This window comes from Piliocolobus tephrosceles, chromosome 16, assembly GCF_002776525.5.
Source record: "Piliocolobus tephrosceles isolate RC106 chromosome 16, ASM277652v3, whole genome shotgun sequence".
Taxonomy (NCBI): domain Eukaryota; kingdom Metazoa; phylum Chordata; class Mammalia; order Primates; family Cercopithecidae; genus Piliocolobus; species Piliocolobus tephrosceles.
The window spans coordinates 76,506,465-76,520,203 of NC_045449.1; the positions used below are offsets into that span (position 1 = coordinate 76,506,465).

A 13,739-nucleotide genomic window follows, 5' to 3' on the forward strand; every position below is an offset into this window, starting at 1 on the left:
GTAACTAGAGGTATCTTTGGCATTTTCTTCCCTTAGCTTCATAACTTGTAGAATATCTTGTACAAAAAAATGTAGATTTACAGAAAAATATGCATATAAATCACTTATTAATCCCAAAATGTAGTAAATAACTAGCAAAAACTTTATCAAATCCATTTCATACACAAACTGGACAGATCCGTTGCACATAACCTCTACATCTGCAGCGTTTTATAAATTGGTGCTTTGACATTAAAAAGGAGGTTTACAAAAAGACCCCTCTCGTAAGAGCGATGACTCCAAATCATCCCACTACCGTTGCTTCTCAAATTCCCTTAAATGTACGCTAATCACTCCAATATCACCATTCTTACAAAAGCAGTTATTTTAAGGAAAAAGTTGCAGTGCAATCATGATAAAGTAACATTCAGAATTTCATGTTACCAAGAGTTGGGCAGAGTACTAATTTTCCCAACTTTTTATAAACACACATCGAAAACAAGAGCTTCATGCATCCACATAGAAATTCAAAGTCCAACAGCATAGTGCGTTTCCATCACACGGAAGGCGTCGCACACATTCGCAAGCAGCGTTTGCCGAGAGAAACCGGAATCTGAGATGCATCCGCCAGCTGCCAGGGGTAACACCGAGTTTCTCCAGGAGAGATTCCACCGTGGTTCTTTTAGTGCCTTCCTTAAGAAATTTTGCAGCTGTTTCTGGTGCAGTTTTTGGGTGGGCTCTGGGGTGGGCGGACAAGCTTCACTTTGCGGAGGCTGCTCCTTTTGTGGGTGGAGCTGGTGGTGAGGGAGTAGGAACGGCCGTGCATCATCCTGGCATTCAGGCCGTTGGCCATCGAGAAGGACTTGAGGTGGCTTCTTAAGGCAATGGGGAGCGGGAGCTTGTCCACCAGGTGCACCGGTGTGCAGGACACGACTGCCCGGCAGCAGAGGTCTTGCAGGCTCAGCACTTGGGAGAGAAAAAGGTAAACCCTGCTTAATGGATGCCCCTGCCTGGGCTGGCCATGAGGGGTGGTGCCCACACCTGTTCTCCTGCCTTCCCGAGGCTCAGACACCCATGGCCCTGGCTTGTACATGCAGCAAGCCCGGCCACAACATCCCCTCTGCCCACGTACGGATCCCAGGAGCTCCCTCATGAGCTTTCTGACAAAGCCGTAGTGATTACTTCTCTCAAATGTCTTGCTCTGAGAACAGACACAGTGGCCCTGAGGCGGGTCCCGGGAGGCAGACACTTATCCAGGGGGCCACCGAACCACCTCGGCGTCTGGAGGGCAGAGGGGGCTCCCAGAATAGCCCCGGGGCCTACCCTTGCTTGGCCGCCAGAGCCGGTCCATCCCATGCCGCAGCAGCACGATCCTGGCCAGCTCCGTGAACGACTCCGTGATGTTGAAATTGCACAGAGGGCTGACCTCAAAGAAGGTCACGCCCAGGCGTTCGGCGTAGGCCTGGGCCTGCTCCGTGGGGACCTGCCGCTTGAACGCCAGGTGTAGGCGGTTCCCCACCAGGATCTTAGGGACTCCGGGGGCATGCTAGCGGGCAGGAGAAAGGCGAGGAGCATGGGTTACTCAAGTGAGATTTTGTTGTCATTGCAAAGTAGGTGCTCTGGGCTGAGGAACCCCCCACGAGTTCATGTCCACCCAGAACCTCAGCATGGGACCTCGTTTGGAAAGATAGTCTTTGCAGACGTAAATAGTTACAGTGCGGCCACGCTGAATTAGGGCCCTTATCTAATGACTGGTGTCCTTGGAAGAACAGAAGACACAGACACTCGGAGGAAGCCGTGTGATGCAAAGGCAGAGACTGGAGCGGTGTAGCCACAAGCCAGGGAGGGCCCAGGGTTGCTGGCACCGCCGAGAGCTCGGAGAGGCGGCTGTAGGGAAGCAGCCCTGCCGACACCTTGGTTTGGGGCTCTGGCCTCTAGAACCGTGAGCAAACGCATTTCTGTTGTTTGGGACCCTGGCTTGTGGTCGTGAGTTACGGCAGCCCCAGGACACTCACACAGTGGGCTTGGCGCTGACCACGCCATGTTGCCGCTGCCAGGTGGGCTGGTCTGCGTGCCAGCAGGCACAAGCCCCGGTCACTGCTGGTCAACCCAGCCCGACCACAGCAGGGAGTGAAGCAGGCCAAACTGTGGGGCCTGACCCCATGCTGAGGCATACCGTGGAGGCTCGTTTTGTCTGGACCAGCTTCCTGAGCTTTGGTGATTCTCTGTAGCTACACTCATGAGCCCAGCCCTATCCAGTGCTGTGCCGAGGTGAGGCACCCTCCTTGCTGCTGGAACCCCATCCAGTGTCCTGGCCCATGATCCATGTGCACCCATGAGCCATGGAGGGCCCGGCCCTAATTCCTGGCCTGACGTCCTCCCAAGCCCACAGGGATCTTGGGCATTGGTGTTTCTACAACATACCTCATCGATCTCCTTAATCCATCGATCAATGCCATCAAAAGACCAGCGGTTCGCAATGTCATAGACCAGGATCACACCCTGGGGGAGAGGTCACATGCTCAGCACACAGAACACAGATGCAGGCACAGCTGCAGCCATGCACGCAAAGACATACAACTCACTCAGTCATTTCCTCCTTTTTAACACGAAGTACATAATTTTGATTTATCACCCGAATGTAGCAGTTTTATGATCATTTCCAACGATATTTCATAAGCTCAGTGATAAACCCTCAAATATCACAGTGAGGTGGGGACTAGAACTCACACCCATGAGCCACTCCAGGAACACAGGACGCAGTGGTACCACAGTAATCGCCACCTCTCGAGGAGTGGGCCCACTCACCTGGATGGATCGCACGCATACACGTGCACACACATGCAGTTCACGTGTGCACACGTGTGCACATGTACAGGCAGGCACACATATACACATACAGCTCACACACAGGCACTCATGCACAGATGCACGCACAGTGCACACACACGCAGTTCATGTGTGCAGAGGCACGCACATATAGAGGCAAGCACACACATTACACACACAGGCAGGCACTCACGCACAGACGCATACACAGTGCACGTACCTGCACACACGTGCACACACACACTCATGCACAGACGCATATACAGTGCAGGTACCTGCACACACGTGCACACACACACACTCATGCACAGATGCATACAGTGCATGTACCTGCACACACATGCAGACACACACACACATATGCACAGATGCATACACAGTGCAGGTACCTGCACACGTGTGTACATGCACACACACTCCCATAAATGCATGCTTACTCCCTAATGCTGATGAAGTCTTTCAAGCAACCAACCACTCTACAGCACATATTTAGATTCTTGGTACCAATTTATACGTAAGCTTAACCACCTTATCCTCCAATTATCCATTAGCAGATGGTAAGTTAAGCATTGTAAATGTTATCATTCAAAGTCAGTTTGATCTCCCAGCTCAGGATGCTGTGTTACCTGTGCACCCCGAGAGTAGGAGCGGAATATGGTACAAAATCTTCCCTGGCCTGAAGTATCCCTGGAAAAGATGTTGGAGATCATTAAAAAGAAATCAAGTGTTTCTTCCTGACAACAGGTTCTGGAACTTCAGAGTCACAGCAAGTGCACCGCACACCCGCCAGTCAGCATGTCAGTCAGCGGGCCACCACGCTGCCAGCGTGAGACTCCAACAAAACTGTCCCATGTCCCCGCGGATCCAGGGATCCAGGCTCATGCTCTTCTCTGTCATTTAAAAAGTCAAACTAGAAAAAAGAGTGATGGGTTTTAACATAATTCTCAGATATTTAAATACATTCAAGGTAGGCTTTAAAAAACGTGTTGCATCTGGAGATAAAGCTATGCAGGAAGGAGCGTGGGTCTACACCGGGGGAGAGAGGCCAGTGGGATTCCTGCTCTTCCAGTAAGAACTCACAGAGTCAGCCCTTCCAATATGCCCCCAAAAGGGGAGGAATACAGGGAACTGCCTGGAGTAAGCTGAAGGCAGGCTTGAGTTCTCAGATGACGGCACACACAGCAGGTACTAGGACCCACAAAGACCAGAATGGAGCTCCAACAAACAATGAAAGGCCAGGCTTGGTGGCTCATGCCAGTAATCCCAGTGCTTTGGGAGGCTGAGGCGGGCTGATCACCCGAGGTCAGGAGTTGGAGACTGGCCTGGCTGACATAGTGAAACTCCATCTCTACTAAAATACAAAAATTAGCTGGATATGGTCGTGTGCTCCTGTAGTCCCAGCTACTCAGAAGGCTGAGGCAGGAGAATTGTCTGAACCCGGGAGGCAGAGGTTGCAGTGAGCTGAGATCGTGCCACTGCACTCCAGCCTGGGCGACAGAGCAAGACTCCACCTCAAAAAAAAAAAAAAAAGTAAGAAATGAGGGTGGAAAGGGTGCTCCCGAGGGATCAGTTCCCAGAGGAGGCAGCCTTGGGACAGCCAGCACTGTTTCCTGGAGTCTGCACGTGCAATTAACATACCTACATCAATGGGAGATTCCCCAGTGGGCTGGGGGCTGGCCCCACACACAAGACACAGCCTCACAGATGAGCGGTGGGACGCAGCATGGTTTTGCTATTTTTGTTACATGCACCTGTGGTCGGTGACCACCCTCAGCAACAGAGAGAAGGGCCTGGGGCTCCAGAGGGGACCAAAGACACTGGCCATTGCCAAAGCCTAGGAGTGCCTCATTTTCCTGAGAAGCAGTACAGGAGGGACACCCAGGAGGGAGGCAGCCCCAGGATGAGGCACCGCAGGAACCCCCCATCCCCACCGCCCCAGAGAGATGGAACCGCAGGAGCCCCCCATCCCCACTGAGCTGGAACTGACGGAGCCCCCCAAATCCCTACCACCCCACAGAGCTGGAACCGCAGGAGCCCCCCAGTCCCCACCACCCCACAGAGGTGGAACTGCTGGAACCCCCGCATCCGAAGCCAGGAGCTGGTGGAGGGAGAGGTGCCCCGGGTTGGCCCCAAGGGGAGAAGCTGGGGTTCTCACAGCTGAGAGAGCAGAGCCAGCGGCCCCAGGCTGGCCAACAAGTCCTCCCCTCCCCACTCTGGCTTCTCCACCCGCAGGTCAGACCAGTCCCGCTGGCACCAAGACGCTCCGAGTTCCCTGCTGGGTGCTCAGTGGCATCGCTGAGCGAGGCAGGAACCCCGGGCTGCGCAACCACACTGCACTGGTCCCCTCTTGGCATCTTCCCACAGACACCAGGCCATAGGTTCTGACCCCAAAAGCCCATTCCCAGCCACAGCGCTATGTCTGTCCTGGGGTCCCCTACCCTGGATGACGGGGGCCCAGACAACCGGACCACCGCCTCCTTCAGAGAAGCCCTGGTGCAGCTGGGGCTGGGGGTGCTCCCCGGGGGCTATGCCAATGGTAGTGGGTTGGGGGAGCTCCCCAGGCTGTGCTGACAGTGGTGGGGTGGGGGTGTCCCCGGGGGCTGTGCCAACGGTGGTGGGGGTAGGGCGCTCCCCAGAGGCTGTGCTGATGGTGGTGGGGGGAGGACGCTCCCCGGGGCGCTGGGTCAACCAGGGGGGTCACTCCCTGGGGGTGCGGGACGCTCGCACCTCCTCCAGACTCACCAGAGCTGCAGCTTCACCCGCCGCCCGTCCAGCAGGATGGTGGTCGTCTTGTAGTCGATGCCTGTGGGAGGGTTAGAGACGGCTTAGGCCTGAAGCTGCTGCTAACAGGACGCCGGAAGTCGAGACTCACTTTCAGGGAATAAAAGACTTTCTCGTGAGCGCAACTTCCAGGTTTACCAGGGCAGGCGGATTGGACCCCCTCCCTGTGTCTGCCCAGGCTCGCCCAGGCCCTGCCAGCACCCACCACCCCGGCCTCCTGCAGCCGGGCCCCTCCTGTCCTCAGCCGCCTCGGCCTCTGTGGGGGTCAGACTCACATCACCCTCTCGCCGGGGGCTCCCAGATGGGCGCTGCAGAGCCCACGTGTGACCTGGAGGCCAGTGGGTTTGCTGCAGGGCTGTGACCGCTGGGTGTGCCCCCGTCTGGGCTGGTCCTTCCCTCCCCACCGCCTCCCCAAGCCTGCAGGCAGGAGAGCTCCGACTCAGTCCTGTTTCCAAGGGAAAGGGGCTATGGCAGGGGGTCTGCAGACACAGACTGCGTTGGCCAGTATCACACCAGGAAAGTACAGGAAAAACAGACGTGACGCTGCGTGGGACGAACGCTGTCAGCGGTGTGAGTGTGTGCGCGGACCACGCGTGTGCGGTCTCAGCGGTGTGAGTGTGCACGGACCACGCGTGTGCGGTCTCAGCGGTGTGTGTGCGTGGACCACGCATGTGCGGTGTCAGTGGTGTAAGTGTGCACGTGGACCACGCGTGTGTGGTGTCAGTGGTGTGTGTGTGCAGACCACGCGTGTGTGGTCTCAGCAGTGTGAGTGTGCGCGGACCACGCGTGTGCAGTCTCAGCGGTGTGTGCGCGGACCACGCGTGTGCGGTGTCAGTGGTGTGTGTGTGCGCGGACCACGCGTGTGTGGTCTCAGCGGTGTGAGTGTGCGCGTGGACCACGCGTGTGCGGTCTCAGCAGTGTAAGTGTGCGTGTGGACCCTGCGTGTGCAGGGACACGGGACACAGGACTGCACGCCTGTCCCAGTCACCTCTGGGGTGCAGATTACAGGTAGGCTGGAACCTTCTGTCAACATTTCTCTTTTTTCAAGTTAGAAAAAAGAAGAATGCGTTTCTTCTTTCTTTTTTTTCTGAGACAGAGTTTCTCTCTGTCGCCCAGGCTGGAGTGCAGTGGCACGATCACGGCTCACTGCGGCCTCCACAGCTCAGGTTCAAGTGATCCTTCCACCTCAGTCTCCTGAGTAGCTGGGACTATGGGTGTGTGCCACCATGGCCAGATAATTTTTGTATTTTTCTGTAGAGACAGGGTTTCACTATGCTGCCCAGGCTGATCTCGAACTCCTGAGTTCACACAATCCACCCGGCTCAGCCTCCCGAAGTGCTAGCATTACAGGCATGAGCCACCATGCCTGAAACATTTCTTCTAAAACAAAAACCTACAATTAAAGGCTGGGCACAGTGGCTCATGCCTGTAATCCCAATATTTTGGGAGGCGGAAGCAGGTAGATCACTTGAGGTCAGGAGTTCGAGACCAGCCTGGCCAACACGGTGAAACCCCATCTCTACTGAAAATTGAAAAATTAGCCGGGTGTGGTGGCAGTCTCCTGTAATCCCGGCTACTTGGGAGGCTGAGGCAGAATTGCTTGAACCCGGAAGATGGAGGTTGCAGTGAACTGAGATTGTGCCACTGCACTCCAGCCTGGGTGACAGAGTGAGACTCTGCCTCAAAAAAGAAACTACAATGACAAAAATCTTTTTTTGAGGCAGAGTCTCTCTCTCTTGTCGCCCAGGCTGGAGTACAGTAGTGCGATCACAGCTCACTGCAGCCTTTACCTCCTGGGTTCACAGGCACAGCACCACACCTGGATAATTGACAGGGTGTTGCTGTGTTGCCCAGGCTGGTCAACCTCCTGGACTCAAGTGATCCTCCCCCTTCAGCCTCCCAAAGTGCTGGGATTACAGGCATGAGCCACTGTACCTGGCCGCAATACTTTTTTTGGGGGGGATGGAATTTCGCTCTTGTTGCCTAGGCTGGAATGTAGTGGTGCGATCTTGGCTCACTGCAACCTCGGCCTCCTGAGTTCAAGTGATTCTCCTGTCTCAGCCTCCTGAGTAGCTGGGACTATAGGCATACGCCACCACGCCTGGCTACTTTTTGTATTTTTAGTAGAGATGGGGTTTCATCATATTGGTCAGGCTGGTCTCAAACTCCTGACCTCAGGTGATCTGCTTGCCTCGGTCTCCTAAAGTGCTGGGATTACAGGCGTGAGCCACCACGCCCAGTCAGTAAATATTTTTAAAAGGGAAAAGTATGTTTCCGCATCCCCCCAGACACCAATGTTCTGCTTCTTCGGGAAACATCTCCTGTGTTCACTTCCAGAACATCTGGATGGGCGCCAGGTCTGCCACTGAGAATGCGGAAAGAGAAGGTTTGAGTTCAGGGGCTGGAGAACGCCGGGCAGGAGCACTGCCTTCCTAAAACGAAGTACAATGACACCTATAGGCCAGGCGCGGTGGCTCAAGCCTGTAATCCCAGCACTTTGGGAGGCCGAGACGGGCGGATCACGAGGTCAGGAGATCGGGGAGGCCGAGACGGGCGGATCACGAGGTCAGGAGATCGAGACCATCCTGGCTAACACGGTGAAACCCCGTCTCTACTAAAAATACAAAAACTAGCGGGGGAGGTGGCGGGCGCCTGTAGTCCCAGCTACTTGGGAGGCGGAGGCAGGAGAATGGCGGGAACCCGGGAAGCGGAGCTTGTAGTGAGCTGAGATCCGGTCACTGCACTCCAGCCTGGGCGACAGAGCAAGACTCTGCCTCAACAAACAAACAAACAATGACACCTATAATCACAGGAACCCAAACTGCTTCGTAAGAAGACATGACGAGCCTTTGTGGAATTTGCTTGATTTATTTCATGGACAGGATTCACCTGAGAGTATCTCTCAACGCACTAAACCCAGAAGCGACACGCCCTGGCCTCGCTCTCGGTGTGACCAGACGTTCAGTGAGCTGACAGCTAAGGCTGAAGAGGGACTCAGAATTCTAAAGGGAAGAGCGCCGCCGAGAGGCCGAGCGGAGAAGCAGCGCCAGGGCTTGCGCCAGACCTGGCCCCGGAGACGGTCGCGGAGCACACGGCCTCTGCAGCTCTCCTTCCGGAGAAGCCGGCGATGCAGCCAGTGAGTGCTCAGAAACAGACTCCTCTGAAACTGCCAGGCTGCGGAGGCCACGGTTCTCAAGCGGCCTCTGCCCCCTCGAAGGGTCTAGAACCCTTGGACTTGGCCACAAGCCCCCTGCATCCCAGGAGGCAGTGTGCCGCGTTCCTGGTCTCCCGTCGGGCAGAGCGAGGTGTGCAGTGGTGGTGCCGCCGGTGGCCTCCCACCCGGCTCGGACAGCTGGTCACCCAGTCTTCGGGCAGGCCTGGGTGTTGCAGAAGCTCTGGGCCTCTGTCCTCTGCTTTCCACCGATGCAGCCGTGAGCACGTGCATGGCACACCTGCCTGATCTGAGCACACCTGTGCAGTGCCTTCCATGGGATCCCAAGCACCCTCCCTCCCCCAGATGCTGTGTCCAGCCTGTCCCCTGCCCTCTGCTTCCTCCTCCGGGCCCCGCCCCCTTCCTGGACTCCAGAGCCTCTTCCTACGGTGCCCCACCAGAGCCCTGGTGACATGGAGTCCAGGCTTCCCACATGCTCCTCTGTCTCCTGCTAAACTGCACACTCTATCCACAGAGACTGCCCATCACCACCAGGTAGATTAGACCAAGCAACACCAGAGCAAACTCCACCCATCTGAGGAGAGTGATTCAGAGGGCAAAAGATGCAGCAGCATTGAGAATGCCCGAGGCACCTGCTCTGCAGGCACCACCTGCCCCGTGATGTGGCTCAGAGCAGCCAAGCAGGCCTCTGACACACCCAGTACGAGGCTTTCCTGGGCTGGCCAAACGTTTGCCACCGAGCCCAGCGGGCACACTGAGGGCCCTTTCTGTCTCTGCCTCTCTCTCCTTGGCATGGGCACTGACGGGGCACTGTTATGGCACCTTTGGGATATTGCTCTTCTGGCTGGAAACCTCTGTGGCTGCTGCATTCTTGTCCTGCGTCCAGGAAGAATGAGGTACGCAGACAAGTGGAGGGTGAGCGAGATGAGGAGGAGCTTTACAGAGAGTTAGAACAGCTCAGGGGAGACCCACAGTGGCTGGCTTCTCTCTGCAGGCAGGGCGTCCCATCGTGTCTGCAGTTCTCAGCAGAGAGGAGGCCTGGAGTGGCTGGCTCCTCTGAGGGCAGGTCGTCCTGACAAGTGTTCAGTTCTCAGCAGGAGGGTAGCTCTCCGCAGCTGGTCCTCCCGCCGTCCGTGCTGCTGTAGCTGAGTCTGGGGTTTTTATGGTCTTCAGGGTGGGAAAGCGCATGCTGACTGGTCCCTAGGCAGCCCACGCCAACCAGCATGCACATCCCCCTGATGGTAAAAGCACCACGAGCTCCCCGTCCAGTCCGCAGGACTGGCAGCCTGGGCCCCAGGCCCCCTGAAGCTGTGGCTTCACCAGGGATCTGCCTCCTTCCATCCAGGAGCCTGTCTTGCCTCTCGCTGCTGTTCATGGCACCCAGCTTGTTCATACCAAGGGGCACCTGCAGGCCAGCACCGAGCCACCCTCAGCAGCCCCTCAGCTTCCCTCCCATGTTCAACATCGCCCAAAGTCCTGAGGGGGCTGGCGTGTCAGTGCTGCCCCAAGTGTGGACCCACCTGGATGGTCTGAAGTAGCACCTAGGCTCAGCCCCAAGAGGCCAGGCATTTGGAGCAGGCACTTTCGTTTTTTTTTTTTTTTGAGACGGAGTCTTGCTCTGTCGCCCAGGCTGGAGTGCAGTGGCGCGATCTCAGCTCACTGCAAGCTCCAAGCTCCGCCTCCCGGGTTCACACCATTCTCCTGCCTCAACCTTCTGAGTATCTGGGATTACAGGCGCCTGCCACCACCTCTGGCCAATTTTTTTTATTTTTGATAGAGACGGGGTTTCACCGTGTTAGCCAGAATGGTCTTGATCTCCGACCTTGTGATCCGCCCATCTCGGCCTCCCAAAGTGCTGGGATTACAGGCGTGAGCCACCACTCCTGGCCTGGAACAGGCACTTCTAAGCCTGCAGGGGACAGGGGCGGCCTTCCCAGGCCCCCAAGACCACAGAGATGCCCACGTCTGGAGCTGCCCCAGGGCAGTGGCCGTGGCACCCAGGGAGGGCTCCTGCCTGCTTTGTGGAGCAGGAGGCCCAGCCACGCCTCCCCGCTGCAGCCAGTATCTTGGCAGCAGCCACTCTAGATGGGCCACTGCTACCATCAGCATCTTAGCACCGGGAGCTTGACTTCACCACTGTGGGGGACAGGGCGTAGCCTCCATTGCTCTCAGACCAAAACAGCACTGCTGCAGTTTTCCCAAGTGACCAAGTGAGTATCGAGGAAATAATCCTTTAATAGAAAGGAAAGGCCGGGCGCGGTGGCTCAAGCCTGTAATCCCAGCACTTTGGGAGGCTGAGACGGGCGGATCACGAGGTCAGGAGATCGAGACCATCCTGGCTAACACGGTGAAACCGCCTCTCTTCAAAAATACAAAAAACTAGCCGGGCGAGGTGGCGGGCGCCTGTAGTCCCAGCTACTCGGGAGGCTGAGGCAGGAGAATGGCGTAAACCCGGGAGGCGGAGCTTGCAGTGAGCTGAGATCCGGCCACTGCACTCCAGCCTGGGTGACAGAGCCAGACTCCGTCTCAAAAAAAAAAAAAAAAAAAAGAAAGGAAAATACTCAGCCAGGCACGGTGGCTCATGCCTGTAATCCCAGTTCTTTGGGAGATCAAGGTGGGAGGATCGCTTGAGCCCAGGAATTCGAGACCAGCCTGGACAACATGGTGAGACCTCATCTCTACAAAAAATTAAAAAATTAGGGCCTGGGTGCGGTGGCTCATGCCTGTAATCCCAGCACTTTGGGGGGCCGAAAGGGGTGGATCACCTGAGGTGAGGAGTTCGAGACCAGCCTGACCAACATGGAGACACCTTGTCTCTACTAAAAATACAAAATTAGCCAGGCGTGGTGGTACATGCCTGTAATCTCAGCTACTCAGGAGGCTGAGGCAGAATTTCTTGAATCCGGGAGGCGGAGGTCGCAGTGAGCCGAGATCGCACCATTGCACTCAACCCTGGGCAACAAGAGTGAAAAACTCCGTCTCAAAAAAATAAAAATAAAACAAAAAAATTAGCCAATCGGCCGGGCGTGGTGGCTCAAGCCTGTAATCCCAGCACTTTGGGAGGCCGAGACGGGCGGATCACGAGGTCAGGAGATCAAGACCATCCTGGCTAACATGGTGAAACCTCGTCTCTACTAAAATAATGCAAAAAAACTAGCCGGGCGAGGTGGCGGGCGCCTGTAGTCCCAGCTACTCGGGAGGCTGAGGCAGGAGAATGGTGTAAACCCGGGAGGCAGAGCTTGCAGTGAGCTGAGATCCGGCCACTGCACTCCAGCCTGGGCGACAGAGAGAGACTCCCGTCTCAAAAAAAAAAAAAAAATTAGCCAATCATGGTGACACACACCTGTTGTGCCAGTCACTCAGGAGGCTGAGGTGGGAGGATCTCTTGAACCCGGGAGTTGCAGGCTGCAGTGAACTATGATCGTGCCACTGCACTCCAGTCTGGGTGACACAGGGAGACTCTGTCTCAAAAAAAAAAAAAATGTGAAAGGAGACAAAAACACTTTTCTGGAGTCTTCCAACTGGATGGTTCTATCAGCCCCAGCACAGGAGCTTCAGGCCCTGCGAAATGACGCTTTGAGTGACGCCCAACTCTCTACACAGTCCTTTAAAACCCTGCTAAGCTCTCAGGAAGGGCACCACCACGTGCCAAGTCCTGCAGCCGTCAGCACTGAACACACAGAGTGTGAAACACACACAATAAATGTGTGTTTGAAAAGAACACACATATTTGATCCATAATAGCAACCTCAAAGTGAATTTTTGAAATACTTATGTTCCCTGGGCAGGCATGAGGCAACAAATGAATGCACTTGGGAATCTGTTTTTGAATGTGGAGATAACTCCAGCCTTGACATGTCTGTCTCCAGACAGAAAGGACACCTACCCCCACAGGCTGAGAGGCTCATTTTTGTCCTTCTGGAAATGAATCCACTGCCTGGGCTTGGCTGGGCCCTCTGACTTAGAAAGTATCCTCTTGTCCTGTCCTTGAGGGCCAAACAATTTTTTTTTTTTTGGAGACAGAGTCTTGCTCTGTCGCCCAGGCTGGAGTGCAGGGGACGTGATCTCGGCTCACTGCAACCTCCACCTCCAGGGTTCAAGCAATTCTCGTGCCTCAGCCTCCCGTGTAGCTGGGATTACAGGTACACACTACCACGCCCAGCTAATTTCTGTATTTTTAGTAGAGACGGGGTTTCACCATGTTGGCCAGGCTGGTCTCGAACTCCTAACCTCAGGTGATCCACCTGCCTTGGCCTCCCAAAGTGCTAGGATTATAGGCGTGAGCCACCGTGCCCAGCCGAGGGTCAAAAACTTTAAAATGTGTTCAGAAATGTAAGAGAATTCCTGATGGTCTTTTCTTTTTTCTTTTTTTTTTGAGATGGAATCTTGCTCTGTCACCCAGGCTTGAGTGCAGTGGCATGATCTCAGCTCACAGCAACCTCCGCCTCCCGGGTTCACGCGATTCTCCCATCTCAGCCTCCTGAGTAGCTGGGACTGTAGGCAGGCACCACCACACCTGGCTCATTTTTTTAATTTTTAGTAGAGACAGGGTTTTACCATATTGGCCAGGTTGGTCTTGAACTCCCAACCTTATAATCTGCCCGCTTCAGCCTCCCAAAGTGCTGGGATTACAGGCGTGAGACACCGTGCCCGGCTTCCTGATGGTCTTTTTAAGCACCCTATGAGTTTCAAAAACATCTTTGGTTTTCGTTTTCAGAGTCATGGATGCTCAGTCTCAAGGGCTGTCACTATCCACGATGTGGGCCCTGGCCCACCCCAATCCCTGTGCCCCCCTCCCCATTTTAATCCTTTAAAATAATTTCTTTTGCTATGCACCTCCAAATGTATAAACGACATGCTTACATTCCTACTTCCTGACATTTCACCGTAAGGCATCCACTGACTTTCCACTATAGAAGGTGAACATGTAGCTCTCCAACACTGACACACCTACCCCTGTAACTCTTAACACACACAC

At 55.1% G+C, this 13,739-nt stretch overlaps 1 protein-coding gene across 1 annotated transcript in view; it reads right to left on the minus strand.

The window, feature by feature from the left end:
• Positions 1-119: 119 nt before the first annotated feature.
• Positions 120-13,739, minus strand: part of RAB40B (RAB40B, member RAS oncogene family) — a 48,916-nt gene continuing 35,296 nt past the window's right edge. Inside the window, exons 2-6 of the mRNA XM_023194074.2 lie at positions 5,551-5,611; positions 3,435-3,495; positions 2,404-2,481; positions 1,303-1,525; positions 120-945 (exon numbers count right to left, since the gene is read on the minus strand). Of these exons, the coding sequence (XP_023049842.2) occupies positions 674-945; positions 1,303-1,525; positions 2,404-2,481; positions 3,435-3,495; positions 5,551-5,611 (695 nt within the window). The 3' untranslated portion in view covers positions 120-673. The remainder of the gene's footprint in view (positions 946-1,302; positions 1,526-2,403; positions 2,482-3,434; positions 3,496-5,550; positions 5,612-13,739) is intronic.